General features: G+C 39.4%; 1 protein-coding gene across 18 annotated transcripts in view; it reads left to right on the plus strand.

Moving 5' to 3' along the window:
* FNDC3B (fibronectin type III domain containing 3B) overlaps positions 1 to 13,811 on the plus strand; it is a 362,295-nt gene that overhangs the window by 300,520 nt on the left and 47,964 nt on the right. For all 18 annotated transcript variants that reach the window (XR_014077090.1, XR_014077092.1, XR_014077091.1 and 15 more), the window contains 5 exons: positions 20 to 138; positions 1,965 to 2,070; positions 2,965 to 3,137; positions 6,819 to 6,932; positions 7,256 to 7,405. Coding sequence is in view for 11 of the 18 variants with exons in the window: in XM_081570938.1 (XP_081427064.1) it covers positions 20 to 138; positions 1,965 to 2,070; positions 2,965 to 3,137; positions 6,819 to 6,932; positions 7,256 to 7,405 (662 nt within the window). In the remaining 7 variants the exon portion in view is untranslated. The remainder of the gene's footprint in view (positions 1 to 19; positions 139 to 1,964; positions 2,071 to 2,964; positions 3,138 to 6,818; positions 6,933 to 7,255; positions 7,406 to 13,811) is intronic.

Genomic DNA, 13,811 nt, shown 5'->3' on the forward strand with positions numbered 1-13,811 from the left:
ACATGGTCTTATTTTGCAGCGAGTCAGTGGGAAGTGGCCTACAGTGGGTCGGCTACAGAGTACACTTTCACCCACTTGAAACCAGGCACTTTGTACAAACTCCGAGCATGCTGCATAAGTACTGGTGGACACAGTCAGGTTGGTTTTGTTTCGGTGTAAAAGTAAACATCTTTGGTCAAATTCAGACAACCTGTCTGTAACATCAGAATAAATTACTATTTAAAAATATGTCTTGGTACTACAGCCTGCCATTGTATCGCATCAGAGTTTTCTGACTTGTGCTTTAGAGAATATGGAAAGATAGACCCAGATGATTCTCAACTGAATTGTGCTGCTTTCCAAGACTTGGGCATGACCACGTCACAGTTGAAAATTGAGGGTGGTCTGCAATTGCATTGGCTAACAAATACGGGGGTGAACCTCAGTTATTGCAATGATAGAAACACTTAGAATTTAGAGCAAAAAGATACAACCTCCAGCTCAGTTTTGCTGTTACTTTGTTTGCAAGTTTTGTAAGAATGTGAGACACACCTTCCTCTTGATACTCGACTGCCATCTGCTGGAAAATGATTATAATGATACCTAGGATGACTGAGCTGAATTGCATCTCCTGCAATTACGCAGTGCCCAACCTATGTAGCTGTAGGTAGCACCAGTTCTCTTGTTGTCTGCCTTTTTTTAAATTGAAGTATAATTGACTTACAATATTATATAAGTTTCCTGTCACAACACAGTGAGTTAATATTTTTATACATCACAGAATGACCACCACCATTGTCTACAATATATATGTCCTTAGACCAACCATTCAACATGTTAGGAAACTTGGTTTCAACCTCTCAGTGTTCTCATGCACTCAAAACAACAACTGCGCATGAAGTGTTCTAGAAATGAGATCATTTTCTAAATGATGAACATTTAGAGTGAGAGGCAATATGGTAAAAATCATTTTCATCATAGAGATATTTAGCATCGTGGTTTTGAAATCATTAGTATTGAGAGAGAGCGAGCAAGAGCGAGCAGAAGATGGCTTATAGCCCTGTACTGGGTTGACTTTTCAAGAGAACACCTGCCAGTAGGTGCCGATTTTTGCCAGTCAACCCACCTCTGATACTGTCATGTTTATTTTCTTTTTCCCCCAAGGATGGCAGTACTGTGAAGTCTAGACTGTATATTTAGACAGAATTCTCAGGTTAAAAAAAAGGTCCAGCTCAATGACATTTATACAGTGTCTCCCAGGGTGAGCCAGGTTGACCTCAAAGTCACAGGTGATTGGCGAGTTTCTCTTACACGCGAGGTGCCGCACAAGGCCGCACAGAAGCAGCGGTGCGCCTTGAATGTATAAACACATCTCCTCTGCACCGCGTTTCCTCAAGGAGGAGGATGAGGTTGGTTGAGCTGCATTTCTCTACCGTGTTCCTCGTACCTCAAAAAGGGGTCAGCTTCCATACCACCAGCCTTACACAACAAGATCCTGCAAAAAAAGAAGCCCTGATGATTTTAACGTTAGCAGAACCTGCTGGTTAATGTCATACTCAGCTGACTTTATTTGCTTTTCTGCTCTGTATGTGGATGGTGGGCCATTTATGGCACCATTTAAAAACTTCATCCAACTGTTGTTTTGTGTTCTCCTCTGTCCTCAGGAAAGGTCTAATTTTTAGTTTAAGGATAGTAACTGTGTGCTTGGGATACACAACAGTTAAAATGTCAGTCTGCAAATCTGACACCAGAAATAATTATTTTTACCAGTGCCATATGCATATGTCCATACTTAAAACATACTCAAATATACCCATGTACCACACAGAGACGAAGATCTTATTGCATAAGAAGTGTACACATTTAATGTGTAACCCCCAGCTTTGGCAGCATTTGCTGGTATGGAGTGGAATTTGCCTGGTATGTAGAGCTCTAAAATATGCATATTAACTAAGAGATGGTTCTCTCTGGTGTTTTTCCTGCAGTGTTCTGAAAGTCTCCCTGTTCGCACACTAAGCGTTGCACCAGGTCAGTGTCGCCCACCGAGGGTTTTGGGTAGACCAAAGCACAAAGAAGTCCACTTAGAGTGGGGTGAGTGACCACATCTTCATGTCGCCAATTTGGACAATTGGAGGTTGAGTTTAAGACTTACTGCTTTGTGATTAAGTTTCAGGTCTTTCTTCTGAAAACCAGATTTGTGTCTATTGAGAATGTCCATATTCTATTTAATGTACGTGGGCTTGGGTTTGTGAATGCCCAGCACTGTGGCCCATCCTCCTGTTCTTGATGGTGCTACACGTGCTGTTCACCCTCTGCCCTCAGAGGGCACTGTTCTAGAAAATGTTTCAGAGCAGGAATTCCTTAACTTTATTCATAAAATAAAAGTTGTGCTTAATAAAGAGGTTAGATCAAGAAATTGTTCATAAGGTAGCATCTGATTCCTCCTCATCTTTGCCACTCTGTCGTGCATAGGTCCTGGTGTTTTACAGACAGTCTCGGCTCAAGCTATGTTAGCATTTCCTGTGTATTAATAATTGACAGCATGTAAAGTTGCAAATATAAACCTGCAGAACTCTGTCAGACTATTGTTCCCCATCACTTAATGTCTAAATTAAAATGTTATGCCAGTTTGGGGTTCTCTAACTTGATTTAATATGTCCTTTGGTTTCAGGTTAAAAAGATTTTTCTCCTCTCTAATTCTTGCCTTTACCTTGCATTGGAATGTAAAGGAATTGCCTAAAAGTCCTATGGTTTTGGAATCATTTTGTTAGTATCATTAAATGTACTTGCTTTGAAAAGTATGAATAACATCATTAAGAAACTTTCTCTTGTACCTCTTTCTCTTTTTGAAGTGGGGGTTCTTTTGTAAATATCAAGGACAGGCTACCTACATGATATTTTGCAAACTTCATAGAAAGTAAGGTGTGATAGGGCCAACCAGACATATAAAAATGTTCTAAGATGGACAACATTCTCCATTCCCAGACGTTCCTGCCTCTGAAAGTGGCTGTGAGGTCTCAGAGTACAGCGTGGAGATGACAGAGCCGGAGGCTGTAGCTTCAGAGGTGTACCATGGGCCGGAGCTCGAGTGCACCGTGGGCAACCTGCTTCCAGGGACCGTCTATCGCTTCAGGGTGAGGGCTCTGAATGACGGAGGGGTGAGTACCTGCTTCCTTATCACCGCAAAAACGTAGGTCCTGGCGCTTCTGTTTCCACCCTCCTAAAAGTCCTCATCTGTATCCGTCCAACCATGACAACCATTAAAGAACTGTATGTAAAATCTTATTTCTGAAGAAATACTGCTTTGATTTCATGTAGACCCAGCATTGGAAATTTTGATTCTTTTGTTGCCCTATAAAGACAAAGGTCAAAGTTAATAAGGACTTTACCGTTTAGGTGCCTTTTGGTGGTTTCGAAAAATAATTTCCTAGTTTCTCATTGATTATATAAATCACTTATAGGAAATTAGGACTACATAATATTCCTTTACCATGTTGTCTAAATTACTCAGCAATGTCTTAGGTCAGTTTTTAAAATTCTGCTGTGGTAGAGGCTAGGGGGAGACCAGCTTATTTGTTTTTTCTTTATTTCAAAGAACTCTCTGGTCCTTTCTACTACTCCATTTGAAGTTGTTGAGGTGGGCTATTCAAGATTGAAAGGGTCTGACTATATGCACAAAGGTGATTGGTTTTTTTAATTGCAGAGTGATATGGATTCATAATGAGAATGAAGTGACCCAGAAACTATAGGGTTTTTTGGTGTGTCACAGATGGGCAGAAACGTAAAAGAAGGTAGAAGGGTGTGGGTAGGGCAAACTGCTGCTAACGCCCTACAGAGAGCCAGTGATGTGTATAAATGCATTCCGTGCAAATAAATAGATGGAATTAATCGATGAGCTTGTTATAAGAAAGAAAGCCAAACTGACAGTAACCGGAAGTTGGCAATGACTTTTCTAGTTCTTGGTGTTCATTCATGCCTTTCAGAAGTGAAGTGTGTTTGTCTAGTCCGTTTCGAGTTAGCCAGGCCTTAGTTTGAAAACATTTGGTCTGAAGTAGGATCACAAACCTTGAACAAGAGCTGGATCTCTTCTAATTTGCCATTAGGAAAGAATTTCAGATACAGGTATTTAAATTAAAAAAAAAAAAAAACCCACACACAAAACTAGGCAATTAAAATGTATTGGTGAGAAGATAAGAAAACCTCTGTACCCTGACTTTTTATAAGTGAAAAGAGGATGGATGGTGATAATCACCCATGCTGCAGAAGAAACCCTGGTGCTTTTCCCCCTCAACTTTTGAAGAAGATATTTGCCATGGTAAAGACACATGTGCAACTGGCCTGATTGAGGTTTCCTTTCTCCTTTCACTAATTGAACATTTAAAGACACTATCTCAGCCTTATTTTTAAATCCTGTTATATTGAAATTTAACCATATATTTGACTTGTGGTCCTCCTCTGTGGTCTACTCCAGACAATTTCTCCCCCCACCTTCAGTATATTTGCAAGTTATATTAGAAAATGTGAAAATTTTTTTCTTTGTGTTTTTTGCTCCATTTTGAAAAACAGTCGTATACTTCATTAGCCTGAAAATTACTTTACTCTTTGCCCCAATTCTTTTAAGTACCACATATTCCACCTTAACATGGTGGTTCTGGTTCTCTAGATGTGTTTTAAATCTATAGTGATGACTGTCTCTGAGCAGTGTGGCCACTGACGGTAGGAGGAGGAGAGAAGTGCAGTATAAACCTTCAGATGGTGGAGATGGTGGGCATGCCAAGAAAACATTAATAGGACTGTTGGTTTCAAATTGGAAAATACCAGTGACTAGAAGAAATACTCAAAATTTCATAACCAACAATTCCACACAGATCTTTATGCCTTAAAAATTAAACTACAGTGTCCATCTGACTTGGTTTACTTTGAAATGCTCTGAGAAATTAAAACACAATGCTATGATGTAGAAAAAGTCAGCATTTTTTATTTTTTCAGTTTAGTTCAGTAGCTCAGTCATGTCTGACTCTTTGTGACCCTGTGAATCGCAGCACGCCAGGCCTCTCTGTCCATCACCAACTCCCGGAGTCTACCCAAACCCATGTCCATAGAGTCGGTGATGCCATCCAGCCATCTCATCCTCTTGTTGTCCCCTTCTCCTCCTGCCCCCAATCCTTCCCAGCATCAGGGTCTTTTCCAATGAGTCAGCTCTTCACATCAGGTGGCCAAAGTATTGGAGTTTCAGCTTCAACATCAGTCCTTCCAATGAACACCCAGGACTTATCTCCTTTAGGATGGACTGGTTGGATCTCCTTGCAGTCCAAGGGACTCTCAAGAGTCTTCTCCAACACCACAGTTCAAAAGCATCAATTCTTCGACACTCAGCTTTCTTCACCGTCCAACTCTCACATCCATACATGACCACTGGAAAAACCATAGCCTTGGCTAGACGGACCTTTGTTGGCAAAGTAATGGCTCTGCTTTTTAATATGCTGTCTGGGTTGCTCATAACTTTCCTTCCAAGGAGTAAGCATCTTTTAATTTCATGGCTGCAATCACCATCTGCAGTGATTTTGGAGCCCAGAAAAATAAAGTCAGCCACTGTTTCCACTGTTTCTCCATCTATTTGCCATGAAGTGATGGGACCAGATGCCATGATCTTAGTTTTCTGAATATTGAGCTTTAGGCCAACTTTTTCACTCTCCTCTCTCTTTCATCAAGAGGATTTTTAGTTCTTCTTCACTTTCTGCCATAAGGGTGGTGTCATCTGCATATCTGAGGTTATTGATATTTCTCCCGGCAATCTTGATTCCAGCTTGTGCTTCTTCCAGCCCAGCGTTTCTCATGATGTACTCTGCATGTAAGTTAAATAAGCAGGGTAACAATATACAGCCTTGACATACTCCTTTTCCTATTGGGAACCAGTCTGTTGTTCCATGTCCAGGTCTAAATGTTGCCCCCTGACCTGCGTACAGGTTTCTCAAGAGACAGGTCAGATGGTCTGGTATTCCCATCTCTTTCATAATTTTCCACAGTTTATTGTGATCCACACAGTCAAAGGCTTTGGCATAATCAATAAAGCAGAAATAGATGTTTTTCTGGAGCTCTCTTGCTTTTTTGATGATCCAGAGGATGTTGGCAATTTGATCTCTGGTTCCTCTGCCTTTCCTAAAACCAGCTTGAACATCTAGAAGTTCATGGTTCACGTATTGCTGAAGCCTGGCTTGGAGAATTTTGAGCATTACTTTACTAGCGTGTGAGATGAGTGCAATTGTGTGGTAGTTTGAGCATTCTTTGACATTGCCTTTCTTTGGGATTGGGATGAAAACTGACCTTTTCCAGTCCTGTGGGCACTGCTGAGTTTTCCAAATTTGCTGGCTTATTGAGTGCAGCACTTTCATAGCATCATCTTTCAGGATTTAAAATAGCTCAACTGGAATTCTATCACCTCCACTAGCTTTGTTCGTAGTGATGCTTTCTAAGGCCCACTTGACTTCTTAGGTCAGAGCAAAAATGTATAGTAAGCCAACTTTCTAATCCTTTAGAATTTAAAAAATAATATTATATATATATTTATATATATATAAAATGGACATTTAACCACTCAAGTGATGTGTGTTGGAAAAAAATCTACTCATGTAGTAGAAAGTGAACACCATTAATTAGGTAATGCTTTTAATCAATTGTATTGATGATACCATTAGCCTAGCCCTTGTTTGGTTGTAAGCTTGTGTTATATGCACACACACACACCTTGTTTGGTATAAGCTTGTGTTGTGTGCACACACACTCATGCCCGCACAACCCTAACACACCCCTACAAGCACATGTGTGTTTCTCTCTTGCAGTATGGTCCCTATTCTGATGTCTCAGAAATTACCACTGCTGCAGGGCCTCCTGGACAGTGCAAAGCACCTTGTATCTCTTTTACGCCTGATGGATGTGTCCTAGTGAGCTGGGAGGTAAGTCAGGCACATGTTTTGCCTTAATTTGTTTCTTCTACTTTATCTGTTCCCCAGTGCAAGGTACAAGGGATCTACAAAGCTAAACTTCACATGTAGGTAGGTGATTCTTACACAGTCATCTGCCTTAGCGCTTGCCAGGAGTTATGGAAATTTTACCACTGATGCAAATTAAGAGGAAATTGAGTATCTTTTTCATGCTTTTCTTTTGTATGTATTTCAAATATTCTGAGGCATCTTGCTTTTTTTTTTTTGTATAATTAATTGAACACAAACATCATAGGATTTTCTTCTCAATGAAATTAAATTTCTGAATTTTCCAGAGTCCTGAAAGCTCTGGTGCCGACATCTCAGAGTACAGGTTGGAGTGGGGAGAAGATGAAGAATCCTTAGAGCTTGTTTATCATGGGACAGACACCAGCTTCGAAATGAGGGACCTGTTACCTGCTGCACAGTATTGCTGTCGATTACAGGTAGGCTGACACTATGCGGCCATTACTCACAAATACTGGTGTTCCCTGAAAGACTCTTTGGGAAACTTACTCAGAGGCTCATGATGGAGGCCATCAGGAAGGGTGATATGGGAAAAAGAGTCCTTTTAAATAAAAAGAGATGCAATCATTTTGGCATTTTACAGTTCATTTTTGCTTCTCTGAGAGGTCCTGAAACATGGAAACAAAATCCGAATCGTCTCCACTGTACTCCTCACCACCCTTGCATTGTGTTTGTAGGTTAATTCACTGAATACAGGATCAAGTCCAAGGCAAAGTGGGCACAGCTCCTTAGGGGAGATGCCTTTTGTCTGAATTTTCCGAGATGCACATTTTGCTGGGAAAGCCATTTAGACAAAAGGCAAAAAACCTTTAAAACATCCCATTCCAGATGTTAAATGGAGCCAGAAACAAACAGTAGAGTAGTTCGGACGGTCTGCATTTGATCATAGGACCCACCTCCCACCTCTCAGGGACCTGTAACAAGGTCTGGTTATCTGTAAGCTTCCACTTGGGTGTCCAAATAGAATAACACAACGAATTATTAGCTCCTAGCCTAACCCCCAAGAGTGACAGTAGTCATAGGTTTACTCTCATTTTATTGGCTTGGGTAAATATTTTCTTTTCCCTTTGTAGAGCCTTATTGTCTTAAGAAAACAGGGTTCTTTGTTCATTTATTTTCATTTGTTCAGTAACATTTGAGCACTGCTTTGTGCCTACCTCAAAGGATGATCAGGATGACCCAAAGGAGAGATAACAAAGAATTCTATTTTCACACGTGTTTAGATTTAAATAAAGAAGCAAAGATGCCAGCTTTAGGTTTCCATCTGATTTAAGTCATGGATCATATTGTTTATTACATGTCCATTTACTCTCAGTGTCTCTGGCCTCTTTGGAGAAAATATTCCCTTCTTAAGTTAACTTTGGGATTCCCAAGTAGCTCAGTGGTAAAGAATCCGCCTGAAGTGGAGGAGATACAGGTTCAACCCCGGGTCAGGTAGATCACCTGGGGAAGGAAATGGCAACCCACTAGCTCCAGTATTCTTGCCTGCAGAATCCCAAGGACAGAGGAGCCTGGTGGGCTACAGTCCATGCGGGTAGCAAAGAGTTGGACACAACTTAGCGACTGAGCGTGCACACACACAAGTTAACTTTCCAGATCAACAGAAGCTTTTCTGTTAAATTCTGAAGGCTGTGTTATCGTAAACATTTCTGGTTAAACTCTTTCGTTATACACACCTCAAATGGAGGGCCTGAGACATAATTAACCCTTGATCAGTGAGTCAGGGTCACAGCACATTATCTGAGCTTTATAATAACAATGCTGAGTCATTGGGGAAAGGTTGAATTATGTGCTACACTCCTGTTTTTGGAACAAGGCAGGATATAAATAAAAACTCTTTGCCATCACAGGAAAGAACTTCAGTCCAACCTGTTTTTGAGTTTTGGTCTCTCTTTAAAATGTTTTGTTTCCTTTTTTTCTTTCGGGATTTTTGTTGTCACTTACCATTAACACCCCAAAATTGCATTTTAAAGATACACTGGTAAGAATAGACTCTGCATGATAATCTTGCCTCCCTGTTTCAACAGTAGTATTTTCAAACGTCTATACTTATTTGTCATAAAATGAGTCAGACACTATAAAGGGGATAGTACTCTCAAGACCACACTTGATATACTAAAGAAGTATTGCCAGGAAAAAGTCTCCTCATCTTATATTAATTTCCTGATACCTGTGAACCTAATCTGAATCATTTTCATTTGATATTACTACAAAGTCAGGTTAAACCCTGAATATTCTTTTAAATACTTGGTGCTTTAAAAATTAAATCACTGTAATATGTATATAGTATCATATAAAAATTGGATGGAAGCATTGCTTATTTTGCACAGGAATTTTTAAACTTTTATATTCTTCCTTAGGAATGCTTCAATTAACATGTACCCAAATAATTCTGCTTACATGAGGCATATTGTATATTTTACACATACTCTTAAATATTAGTAAGATTCTTTAAAATTGCTTACTTTGAAATTTGGTAATGATAAGAGATATAACTCAAGAAAGCATTTTCCATAGTATAAGACTAATAAAAGAAATTTAGGTCTTAAGTAAGATCCTGGAATATAAAAAGAACATTATTAGAAATTGGTAAGATTTGAATGTAACTACATAAGATCTATACATAGTTAATACTATTGTATCTCCTGGTTTTGATCATTATTTTATAGTAATATAGGCTTCCCAGATGGTGCAGTTGGTAAAGAATCTGCCTGCCAATGCAGGAGACACAAGAGACTGGGGTTTGATATCTGGGTCAGGAAGATCCGCTAGAGAAGGAAATGATAACCCACTCCAGTATTCTTGCCTGGAAAACCCAATGGACAGAGGAACCTGGTGGGCTAAAGTCCATGGGGTCACAAAGAGTCGGACATGACTGACAGTTATGATATAAATGCAGATTTTAAGAATTACAAAACTGATAATGTACTTTCTTGATTTTTGTAGAGATTGCCAATGTAGTATGGCTGATAGCAGTTATTTCATTAAAATCTGTATTTTTTTCTCTGGATCCTTCATATCCCCTTCAGTTCAGTTTAGTTCAGTTGCTCAGTCATGTCCTACTCTTTGAGACCCCATGAACCGCAGCACGCCAGGCCTCCCTGTCCATTACCAACTCCTGGAGTCCACCCAAACCCATGTCCATCGAGTCAGTGATGCAATCCAAACATCTCATCCTCTGTTGTCCCCTTCTCCTCCTGACCTCAATCTTTCCCAGCATCAGGGGCTTTTCCAATGAGTCAGCTCTTCGCATCAGGTGGCCAAAGTATTGGAATTTCAGCTTCAACATCAGTCCTTCCAATGAACACCCAGGACTTATCTCCTTTAGGATGGACTGGTCGGATCTCCTTGCAGTCCAAGGGGCTCTCAAGAGTCTTCTCCAACACCACAGTTCAAAAGTATCAATTCTTCGGCGCTCAGCTTTTTTTATAGTCCAACTCTCACATCCATACATGACCACTGGAAAAACCATAACCTTGGCTAGACGGACCTTTGTTGGCAAAGTTATGTCTCTGCTTTTTAATATGCTGTCTAGGTTGGTCATAACTTTCCTTCCAAGGAGTAAGCGTCGTTTAATTTCATGGCTGCAATCACCATCTGCAGTGATTTTGGAACCCCAAAAAATAAAGTCAGCCACTGTTTCCCCATCTATTTCCCATGAAGTGATGGGACTGGATGCCATGATCTTAGTTTTCTGAATGTTGAGCTTTAAGCCAACTTTTTCACTCTTCCTCTTTCACGTTCATCAAGGGGCTCTTCAGTTCTTCTTCACTTTCTGCCATAAGGGTGGTGTCATCTGCATATCTGAGGTTATTGATATTTCTCCCAGCAATCTTGATTCCAGCTTGTGCTTCCTCCAGCCCAGCGTTTCTCATGATGTACTCTGCATATAAGTTAAATAAGCAGGGTGACAATATACAGCCTTGATGTACTCCTTTTCCTATTTGGAACCAGTCTGTTGTTCCATGTCCAGTTCTAACTGTTACTTCCTGACCTGCATACAGGTTTCTGAAGAGGCAGGTCAGGTGGTCTGGTATTCCCATCTCTTTCAGGATTTCCCACAGTTTATTGTGATCCACACAGTCAAAGGCTTTGGCATAATCAATAAAGCAGAAATAGATGTTTTTCTGGAACTCTCTTGCTTTTCCGATGATCCAGTGGATGTTGGCAATTTGATCTCTGGTTCCTCTGCCTTTTCTAAAACCAGCTTGAACATCTGGAAGTTCACGGTTCACGTATTGCTGAAGCCTGGCTTGGAGAATTTTGAGCATTACTTTACTAGCGTGTGAGATGAGTGCAATTGTGTGGTAGTTTGAGCATTCTTTGGCATTGCCTTTCTTTGGGATTGGAATGAAAACTGACATTTTTGGCCCTTATTAAATCATTCAACACAAATGCACATATTTGACAAAGTAATGAGTCAAGAATCATTACTGAAGACCTCAATTAATACCAGTAAGAAAGTGTGAGAATAGAGTAAGAAGGTGGAACCCAGATACATAGTAAAATAAATAAGAAAATGTTAATTTTAAAAATAATGGATAATAGAATACATTAATAACATGAAAAGGGAAAAGGGTAATAAAATACTTAGTGCTGAATTTTTCATTATATGGTGAGATTGTAAAGAAATAACTAATTCATCCTTAAATATATGTTAGATTTGTATAGTCATAATTATGTGAGATATAAATATTTTGAAAGTTTGAAACAAATTATGACCTTGATTTCCCTGTAGACCATTTGCTTAATTCTTACCTTTAACAAAGAGTTTTTCCCTTTTCTCCCCCACTCCACCCAGAGATCATCATCATTGCCATCACATTCCCTCAGGTTAAATATTAATGGTAGTCAGTTAAAGATAGGTGTATTTAAGAAACTCCTTTTGGTTTCTCGACTCAGACCAGCACAGCATCTCAGTTCTATTCTTGTAAGTAGCAGAAAATAATTTCTTTCCATGGGCACTTGAGTCTGTAGCCAGATGTAGGAGTCTAAGACAAATAGCTCAGCCTCCCATTCAGCCACTTCTGCTGTTATCTCTCTTGATCACTGTACAGGAATTTCCTTTTATTAAAAAAAATTATATATATATATACACACAGACATACATATATGCATACATATATATACACACACACATACATTATATTTATACTTATTTATATTTATATATGTTTATATATATATATATTTTTGTGTATGTGTATATGTATATATGTATATATATATATATACACACACACATATATATATGTGCTTCCCTGGTGGCTCAGTGGTAAAGAATCCACCTGCCAATTCAGGAGATGCATGCAGGAGACATGGGTTCAATCCCTGGGTCAGGAAGATTCCCCTGGAGAAGGAAATGGCAACCCCCTCCAGTGTTCCTGCCTGGGAAATCCCATGGACAGAGGAGCCTGGTGGGCTATAGTCCATGGGGTCGCAAAGAGTGGGACATGACTGATAGTTATATAAGATATTAATTAGGGGAAGCAAAATGAGAAATATATGCACTATTTTTGCAACTTTTCTTGAAATCTAAAATTAGTTCAGGGTATTTTGTAGTTGTCTTGTTTTAAGAAAATTGCTTTCAGAAAATTTAGGAAACTAGGAAAATTGCTATTGCTATTTTGTTCTTGATTTTCCTAGTGAGAAGGAGGGAAGTGAAGCACTGACTGTTGGCTTAATACTCTGCCAGGATTTTACATGTTAACAAATTTAATCTTTAAAATAACTATAAATTATGTGTCACTATCCCCATTTTATATCTGAGGAAACAGACTCAGAAATATTAATTTACCTAAGATCACACAGTTAATAAGTAATGAAATCAAGATATGAACAAAGCTCCAACTCTGAAAGCTATGTTCTTTTCCTTGTATTACATAGTTGTTAAAACCTTAGTTAATATGAAAGTTGGGCTCCACAGTATCGTATTTTTCTGCCCCTGTGATAAATTTGTACCCAAAAAGAATATCTAAATATATACTCTAGTTTGTGACATAAAGAGTCTACCAAAAAGAAAGTTGGCGTTATCGTGAAATAGGACTAGATGTAAAAAATTTATTACAGAAGGGTTTCAAAAGCGATTTGATAGCAAATGAATGCTCTTAACTTGCTTCTTTGAAATGAATGGTAACACATAAGCATTGTAGTGAATCTTGATGTAAGAGCTCAGATGACTTTCCTTTTGGTTTATCATTTGTCCTCATAAGGTCTCCTGAGAAGTAAACTAGATTTTTGAATACTTTCATTTTTGTCAAGAGGTTGCCAAGTGTTTTTGTAAGGGAAAAAAAATATTGTTAATGATGTTTATTGAGCACATGCTTTGTATCAGGTACTGTTCTGGTTGCTAGGGCTACAGCAGTGAACCGGACAACCTTGCCCTTACAGAACTTACATTCTAATCAAGGGAGCAATTAAATGAAATATATAATATGTTGGTGATAAATGCTATAATGAAAATAAAAGCAAAGAAGGGAAATAAATGAGAAGGATCATGGGGGTTGAGGTGGGGGTAACTATAAGTTTAAATGTGGTGTTCAGAGAGATCTCTCTGCAAAGGGCAAAACTTGAGAGAAGCCTGAGGCCTGAGTAGCTGATTGAATGGGCTATGCAGATGTCAGGGAACGAGCTTTGTGGACAGAAGGGGCAGCAAGTTGCAAAGCCCTGAGGTGAGCAAGCTTGGTATCCCTGTGAAACAGCAAGAAAGCCAGTGTGGCTGGAGCAGAGGGAATGAAGGAGGAAGTAGGAGACAATGAAGGCAGAATGGTTTGAGTTCTTGGGGAAGGTGGTGGTGGTGAACGGATCAGATAGGATCTCATAGAC

The sequence above is a fragment of the Giraffa tippelskirchi genome, chromosome 2, assembly GCF_054371585.1.
Source record: "Giraffa tippelskirchi isolate mGirTip1 chromosome 2, T2T-mGirTip1v1.2.pri, whole genome shotgun sequence".
Classification (NCBI taxonomy): domain Eukaryota; kingdom Metazoa; phylum Chordata; class Mammalia; order Artiodactyla; family Giraffidae; genus Giraffa; species Giraffa tippelskirchi.